The 8563-nt window shown below is 61.2% G+C and overlaps 1 protein-coding gene and 1 long non-coding RNA gene across 2 annotated transcripts in view; one reads left to right on the forward strand and one right to left on the reverse strand.

The window, feature by feature from the left end:
- The window catches only part of LOC116833383 (uncharacterized), a 47441-nt gene that overhangs the window by 31639 nt on the left and 7239 nt on the right, over window positions 1-8563 (forward strand). The gene's annotated exons all lie outside the window — the stretch shown is intronic.
- The window catches only part of IL2RG (interleukin 2 receptor subunit gamma), a 28970-nt gene continuing 21516 nt past the window's right edge, over window positions 1110-8563 (reverse strand). Inside the window, exons 6-8 of the mRNA XM_032794866.2 lie at window positions 3379-3484; window positions 2909-2993; window positions 1110-1379 (exon numbers count right to left, since the gene is read on the reverse strand). Of these exons, the coding sequence (XP_032650757.1) occupies window positions 1164-1379; window positions 2909-2993; window positions 3379-3484 (407 nt within the window). The 3' untranslated portion in view covers window positions 1110-1163. The remainder of the gene's footprint in view (window positions 1380-2908; window positions 2994-3378; window positions 3485-8563) is intronic.

The following is an 8563-nucleotide window of genomic DNA, read 5'->3' on the forward strand; positions in this document are numbered from 1 at the left end:
AGATGAGGAGGGGTGAACCTGACTCTACTACGCGCAGTGGGTGCCTAGGGCCGTGGACCGGAGTACTGACATCCCGCCGCATTTCCTGAGCTCTTGTCTCCTGATAGCTCCTCTCTGTATCAATTTCGCAGCAGCCCCCCGCTCGGAACCAGGCCAAACCTCGTGGCACCAAACCCGCTTTGCCTGGGTGTCCTCCCAGCTCAAGCTGGGGTCCACTTCTCCCCCCCGCGCTCCCAATGCTGCAAGTCGCTGCCCTTTGCTGGTCACCAACGTGGGGCCAGGCACAGCGAGCTCTCTGCTTGTCCCAAGCATTAGACCACGTGAAGCCCCCTCTCCGGTGTGGCAGGGGCCGGGGAGCATCTCTCCCTCCCCTCAGCCCAGGGGCTGTTTACCGTAAGCCAGGTACCGCTTGAAGCCCAAGCAGACCCCTCCCACTGCAAAGCCAGTTATTTGCTTTTCGACTGACCATTCTTCCATCCCAGCCAATGTTCTGAATTGAAATTCAAACACCCTCGGCATTACAGAGCAGGCCGGATCGCTGTCCAAGGGGAGACAGTCACCCCAAAGGGCCTCTCCAGCCGATATCCTGGGGCGGAAAAGAAAAAACCCCAACTACCAGCCCAGCGAAACCCTCCTGGGTCTGCACAGGGATATCGGCCATAGGCAGGGCGAGGGGCTTCACCTCCAAGGACCTAACCCAGGTCCCACAGCCCAGCATCTGCCAGCTGCACCACCAACCACATTCTCTCTGCTCAGGTCTCGCCACCCCCATGTTCCCCACTGGACCCTGGGCAGCCCCCTATTCCTCCGCTCCACCATGCAGTCCATGCTGCTGCTGCTTCCTCCTGCAGCTTTCCTCGGGCCTTGCTTCTCTCTCCGATCCTCTCTTTCTTGGCTCCACATACGTCTCACCTCCTGGTGTCTCTCCTTGGAGCATTCAGCATCCTCTGCCCTCCTCGTGCGCTTCCACAGCAATGCCCCCAGTCGGGGTCCTGGGGAAGCCATAGGTCTCTGCACTCCCACTTCGCAGTCAGACGTGACTCTAGTCAGCCAGTAAAACAGAGGTTATATTCAATGACAGGAATAGGTCTAAAACAGAGCTTGTAGATCAGCGAATGAGGAGAGGCGATAGAAGCAGACAGTCCCGACTCCTGCTGGTAACATCACACTCCCACGTAGCTTTTTTTGGAGAGGATCAACCCAGGGCTGCTGCTGGAGGCTGGGACTGAGGAGCGCCCCGGGGGGGCTCTCGGCTTGTCATGGCCCCCCCAGAGGGGCGAGCTTCCCTCCTTGGGGGGCAGCTCACTGACGTAGCAGAAGCTCTCGCTGTAGTTGGGTTTGAAGCTCTCCACGACGTCCTTGGAGACTCCGGCCCATTCCTCCAAGAGAGCCAAAGGCAGGTTAAAGGCGGCCCCCTGTAGCAGACGCTCCCCTGCCCCCACTCCAGGGCTGCCGCACTGCTCAGCCAAGGGGCTCTTCTCCCCCTACTAGGGCAGAGGCAGCTGCTACTGGCACCGAGGGTCCAGTGTGCCTGTCCAGCACCCAACGTGCTCCTGGAGGCACCAGCAGGGAGCTGGGAGCAGGCTGGCGGGTGCAGCACCTTAGAGCTCGCCTCAACTGCAAAAAACCCTGCACCGGTGAGTCTGAGGCCAGGTGGACTGGCCTGGACATGCGGGGCTCCAGCTTGAGGGCTAACACCAGCAGGGTAGCCGTTTCTGCTCGGCCTGGCGCCCAGGCTCCGAGCCCCGCACTGGGTTATGGAGCCCGAGCAGGAGCAGCTACATGGCTAGTGTTAGCTCCAGAGCAGGAGCCCCACGAGCTGTCAGGTGCCCCCGCCTCTGAGCCTTGCAGTCATGGTTCTTCATTTGCAGTGTAGATGTACCCTGAGTCTCTGGGCCAAAATTCAGGGCTGAGGTTGGGGCAGCTCTGGCTGTGCACATGTCCAGGCTGACTCCTCTGGGCCAGCTGAATGGCCAGGACCCAGCACAGGAACTGTCCGTGTGTCACATGCTCTCGGACCTGCTCTAGGTTAACACTGCAGGCAGCAGCATGGGGCAGACATGGTGCGCGCCCCCAGGGGAGCTGAACCATCGCTAGAGGAAAACAGCCTGTCTGTCCCAACTCTCCAGGGAGCAGGTGCCCCTATTTGTGGGTGCCTGGATCAGCCCTATCTGTCTATCCGTTTCAAGGAGCACGTCCCTGGCCCAGTCCAGCCCGTGAGCCCCTCCTTGCCCAGCTTGGCCTGTTGGCCCCAGCCCAGCCCGGCCCGTCGGCCCCTCTGTCCCCAGCCCCACCCCTTGGCCCCTCCGTCCCCAGCCCACCTGGCCCATTCTGGCCCGTCAGCCCCAGCCCAGCCTGGCTGTCCCTCCATCCCCAGCCTCACCCGGCCCCATAGCCCCTCCATTCCCAGCCCAGCCCAGCCCCCTGGCCCCTCCATCCCCAGCCCAGTCCAGCCCCTCCATCCCTGTCCCCGCCCCGTCGGCCCCTCCGGCCCCAGCCCAGCCCAGCCCTGGCCTAGCCCCACCCCAGCGGCCCCTCCATGCCCAGCCCAGCCCGGCTCCTCAGCCCCTCTGTCCCCAGCGCAGCCCGGCCCCTTGGCCCCTTCATCCCCAGCCCAGCTCAGCCCCTCCGTCCCCAGCCCGGCCTCTTGGCCCCTCCGTCCTCAGCCCAGCCCGGCTCCTCAGCCCCTCCGGCCCCAGCCCAGCCCAGCCCGGCTCCTCAGCCCCTCCGGCCCCGGCCTAGCCCCACCCCAGTGGTCCCTGCATCCCCAGCCCAGCCCAGTCCCTTGGCCCCTCCGTGCCCAGCCCAGCCCGGCTCCTCAGCCCCTCCATGCCCAGCCCAGCTCAGCCCCTCCAACCCCAGTCCGGCCCGGCCCTTGGCCCCTCCAGCCCCGGCCCAGCACTCTTACCGGGAAGTTGCCCTGGTGGGTGTTGAAGAGCTCATCAAAGTTCTTGCTGGGGTTGGGGATTCTGGGCATGAAAATGACCCAGACTCTGCAGAATGGGAAAGGACTTGTTTAGTGAGGAAGGGCAGCCCCTGGAGCCTGGCTGCAGACACCTACCAGGGGCCCTCCTCAGCCAGGCACCAGTCGGTATCCTCTGACCCAGCCCTTCTGCCCTGTTCCCCGGGTGGGTCCTCCTTCCCCAGCCCTGCTCCCACCCTGTGTCCTGCCCACGGAGCTGACCTGGCGCTTAGGCTCCCCCAGTCTGGGTCACCGCTTTGCTCTGAGCCCCAGCACCGGGTCAGCTCTGTGGGTAGGACACAGGGTGGGATCAGGGCTGGATCAGGACCCACCCTGGGGACAAGGCTTCTCTGCCTTACAGGGCCATACCTGTGCACAGGGGTTGGGGGCTCTTGGGGAAGCAGTGGAAGACTCACCTTTCCATTCGAATCAGCAAAATGACAAGGACCAGGATGAGCATCAAAGAGGCAGTGGGGAGAACCACGTGAATCCAGAACCATGGTGGCTGCTTCTCTGCCATGCCTGCAGGGAGGATGCACAGTGGGTGATGTGGACACACCACTGGTGTGGTCTGACTGTAGAGGGGAGGGGCAGAGAGGCCATGGGGCTGTTCCTGGCTGGGAGCAGGCAGGAGCCCCACACAGCTGGGAAGGGGGCAGAAATGAGCACTTGTCTAAACGTCAGGCTGTGTCTGAATCTTACTGATCCTTTCTGTGTAACGTCTCCAGGAGACAGCCGTCCTATCCACCCCCTGCCACACCTCCCATCCAGGCCCCCGTGGCCTCACGCCCTGATCACTGCAGCTTCCCTCCCTCTGGCTTCGACAAACACAGTCCTGCCTCGCTCAGGTCCATTCAGAATGCAGCTGCAGAGCATTTTCCTCCCCTCTTGTTGTGGCCATGTCACCCCCTTCTCTACAGCTCACCTCAGGCTCCCCCTTCTCTAGTGCAGCAAATCACTGCCTGTCTCCTTTCAAGCCTTTGCAGAGTCCCTCTCTGCCTGCCTGTCGTCTAGGCTTGCCAGGCGTCCGGGTTTCGACCGGAACACCTGCTTGAAATGGGACCCTGGTGGCTCCAGTCGGCACTGCCAACTGTGCCATTACAAGTCCAGTTGGCAGCACAGCAGGGGCCCAGGGCTAAGGGAGGCCTCCTACCTGCCCTGGCTCCGTGTGGCTCCCGGAAGCAGCCGCTAGGTCCCTGCAGCCCCTAGGCTCAGGGAGGCTCCCTGCACTGCCCTCATCCCAAGTGGCTGCTCTCCAGCTCCCAGTGGCTGGGAACCGCAACCAATGGGAGCTGTGGGCGTGAGGGCAGCGCACAGAGCTTCCCTGGCTGCCCATGGACGTAGGGGCCACAGGGACCTGGCAACTGCTTCCTGGGAGCCACAGTAAGCGTCACCAGGACTCTGCACCCCAAACCCTCTCCTGCACCCCGCAACACCCCAACCGCCTGCCACAACCCCCTTCACCCCAACCCCTCATCCCCGGGCTCTCTCCAGAGCCCTCACCCCCCATCCCTAACCTCCTGCCCCAGCCCCAACCCCTCATCCCCAGAACTGCGCTCCCGCGATGCTCTTCTGGTTACATGATCACGTTGCATCTCATCGCATGTAAAAGATTATACGGACCGGAACCCCCTACATGTGCCCATCTTCGCTTGACCTCCCCCATCCCTAAACCTCCTGCCCAGCCCAACCCTCATTCCCCGGGCTCTCTCCAGAGCCCTCCACCCCCATCCCTACCCCTGCCCCAGCCCAACTCATCCCGGGGCTCTCTCCAGAGCCCTTCACCACCCATTCGCTAACCTCCTGCCCACCCCAACCCCCTTCCCCAAAAATCCACCCAGCCTCACTCCAGAGTCCCTCACCGCCCCAATGCCAACCTCCTCCCCAGCTCCCTTCACCCCAACCCCTCATGCCCCAGGCTCATCAGAAGCTCCACCCCCCAGCACCCCAACTCTCCTTGCCCCCAGCTCCCTTCATCCCAACCCCTCATCCCCAGCCTCACTCAGGGCCCTCACCCCCCCTGCAACCAACCTCCTGCCCCCAGCCCCCTTCACCCCAACTCCCCTCATCCTGCATCCGACTCCCAGAGCCCTCACCCCCCCAACCAATCCTCGCTGCCAGCCCCTTCACCCCACCCTCCTCCCCAGCCCCAGCCTCACCCCAGAGCCCACCGCCACAGCTGGAGCCCTCACCACCCCACACCTCAAAATCCTGCCCAGCCCCTTCACCCCAACTCCCTCCATCCCTGGCCTCACCCCAGAGCCCACACCCACAGCTGGAGCCGTCACAGCCGGGCCCCACACCCAACCCATGCCCCAGCCCTTCACCCAACCCCCTCATCCTTTGCCTCACCCCGAGCCCACACCCCCAGCTGGAGCCCTCACACCCCGCACCCCAACTCACTGCCCCAGCCTAGAACCTCCTCACTGCAATCCCCACAACCCCTAATTTCTGACCCCTCCAGAGCCCTCCACCCCCGCACAGGGGAGGCAGTTTGTATAAATTTTGGTGGTCCCAGACTGGGTCCAAAGTCCCACCCCCCACCTGCTAAGGCTCCTGGGAGGGAGTTTGTGTGTGGGAGGGGGTGGCCTTGAATTTGGGTGCTAGGCTCTGCTGGGACAGGGTTGGGATGTAGGAGGGGGGTGTGGGGGTAGCCCTCTGGGAGGGAGTTTGGGTCTTGGTGCGAGCCTCTGGGCTGGGACAGGGGGTTTGAGGTGGCAGGAGGGGGTCCTGGGGGGCAGGCTCTGGTAGGATTTGGGTGTGGGTTGCGGGCTCTGGGCTGGACATGGGGTTGAGATGCAGGAGGGGGTCTGGGGGGCAGGCTTCTGGAGGGAAGTTGGATGTGGGGTTGCGGGCTTCTGGAGCTGGGACATGGGTTGATATGCAGGAGGGGGTCTGGGGGCAGGCGCCTGGGAGGGAGTTGTGGGTGGGGTTGCGGGCCTCTGGGCTGGGACTGGGGTTGAGATGCAGGAGGGGGTCTGGGGCATGCTCTGGAGGGAGTTTGGGTGTGGGTTGCGGGCCTGGGCTGACAGGGGTTGAGATGCAGGAGGGGGTCTGGGGGGCAGGCCTCTGGTAGAAGTTCGGTTGTGGTGCGGGCTCTGGGCTGGGACATGGGGTTGGAGATGCAGGAGAGGGGTCGGGGGCCAGGCTCTGGTAGGGAGTTTGGGTGTGGGGTTGCGGGCTCTGGGCCTGGGACAAGGGGTTGAGTGAGGAGGGGGTCCGGGGGCAGGCTCTGGTACGGCGAGTTTGGGTGTGGGTTGCACAGAGAATCCTGTTGGCACCTTAAGACTAACAGAGACGTTTTGGGCGTGAGCTTTCATGGGTGAATACCCACTTGCAGCGCAGGTAGTGGAAAATTTCCAGGGGCAGGTAATATATGCTAGCAAGCACGCTAAGAGATACGAGGTTAGTTCCGTCAGGAGGGTGAGGCCCTGTTCTAGCGTAGAGTGGTGAAAACCAAGGGAGGATAAACCTGGTTCTGGTAATTGGCAAGCCTTCACAGTCTTTGTTTAGTCCAGAGCTGATGTGTCCAAATTGCAAATGAAACTGAACGCTCAGCAGTTTCTTCTCTTTGCATCCTGTCCTGAAGTTTTTTGCTGGCAGGATGGCCACCTTAAGGTCTGCTAAGTGGTGGCCAGGGAAGGTTGAGTGCTCTCCTCAGGTTTTCTGTATTTGCCATTTCCTGATATCTGATTTGTTTGTCCATTTATCCTTTCGTAGAGACTGTCCAGTTTGGCCGATTAACAAGCAGAGGGGCATTGTGGCATATGATGGCGTATATTACATCGTGGAAACGTGCAGGTGAATGAACCAGTGAATGTGGTGCTGATCTGGTTAGGGTCCTGTGGATGGTGTCGCTGGTGTAGATATGTGGGCAAGAGTTGGCATCGAGGTTTGTTGCATGGATTCGTTCCTGAGCTAGACTACATGGTGTGGTGTGGCAGTTGCTGGTGAGAATACGTTTCCAGGTTTGGCAGGTTGTCCTGTGGGCAATGCTTGGCCTGTCCACCCAAGGCCTGTGAAAGTGTGGGGTCATTGGGTCCCAGGATGGGTTGTAGAGGTTCCCTGATGATAGCGTTGGAGGGGTTTAGCTGGGGCTGTATGGTGATGGCCAGTGGAGTCCTGTTGGTTTCTTTCTTGGGTTTTTCTTCAGTAGAGGCTTTACTGGGTACACGTCTGGCTCCTGTTGATCGTGTTTCCCCTAATTTCCTCGTGCGGGTATTCCTAGTTTAGAGCATGCTTGGTGGAGATTTTGTAGGTGTTTGGTCTCTGTCTGAGGGGTTAGAGCAGATGCGGTTGTACCTCAGTGCTTGGCTCGTAGACAATGGATTTGTGTGATTGTGCCCGGGATGGAAGCTGAGGCATGAAGGTTAGGCATCAGCCGGTCAGTAGGGTTTCGATAATAGGGTGGTGTTAATGGTGCCAATCATTATTTGCACCCGTGGTGTCTAGAAAATGGACCTCCCGTGTAGATTGGTTCCAGGCTGAGTTGCTGGTGGGGTGGAAGTTGTTGAAATCGTGGTGGAATTTTTCCTAGAGTCTCCTTCCCGTGGGTCCAGATTGAGATGAAGATTGTCATTCAAATGTAGCGGTAGGTAGAGAAGGGGCGTGCGTGGAACGCGAGCTGAGGAAGCGTTGTTCCAGTCACCATAAAAAATTGGCGTATTGTGGGGCCATGCGGGTGCCCATAGCAGTGCCACTGATCTGAGTATATATTGTCATCAAACTTGATAGTTGTGGTGTGAGTCATAAAGGCACAGAGCTCAGCACCGTTGTGCTGTGGGCATCATCAGGGATACTGTTTCCTGACAGCTTGGGTGTGGGGTTGCGGGCCTCTGGGCTGGGCACAGGGGATTGAGCAATGCAGGAGGGGGTCTGGGGGGGCAGGCCTCTGTAGGGAAGTTTGGGTTGGGTTTGTGGCTCTGGGCTGGGAACAGGGGGTTGAGGTCAGGAGGGGGTCGGGGGGCAGCGCTTACCTTGGGCGGCTTCCCAATAGGCCACACAATCCTCTGGCAAAGTGGCTCTAAGGCGGAGAGCTGGGTGGTCCTCTGCACCTGCAGCTGCCATTGGCTGCAGTTCCTGGCCAATGGGAGCTATTGGAGTCCACGCTCCGGGCAGGGGCACGCGCAAGAGACACGCACTTCCTCGCGCCCGGTGGGCCACCCAAGGGACAATGCCAGCTGCTTCCGGAGTGGTGCGGAACAAGGGTGGGCAGGAAGCCTCTTAGCCCCACTGGTGTGCCGGTGGTGGCGGCAGTGGCTGGGAGCCCCTGGGCCCTTTAAATGCCGGGGTGAGCTGGATGGAGGGACAGCACAGGCTTGGGCTGCGGGCTGCCGCGGCGAAATTGGAGTGGCAGCTGCCGCGCAGGTGGGTGGGGACGGAAGGGGCCAGGGTGGGGCTGGGAGACACGAGGGGCCGGACAGGCGGGCTGGGCTGGGCCAAGGCCAAGCGGGCCAAGGAAGGCTGCACGGCTGGAGCTGGGCCAGGGCGTCTCCTGAAAGAAAAACGATAGACAAAATAGGGCTGAATCCAGGCACCCACAAAATAGGGGCACCTGCTCCCGGAGAGTTGGGACAGACAGCTATCTCCTCCTTTTCCTCC

This window comes from Chelonoidis abingdonii, chromosome 8, assembly GCF_003597395.2.
Source record: "Chelonoidis abingdonii isolate Lonesome George chromosome 8, CheloAbing_2.0, whole genome shotgun sequence".
Classification (NCBI taxonomy): Eukaryota; Metazoa; Chordata; order Testudines; family Testudinidae; genus Chelonoidis; species Chelonoidis abingdonii.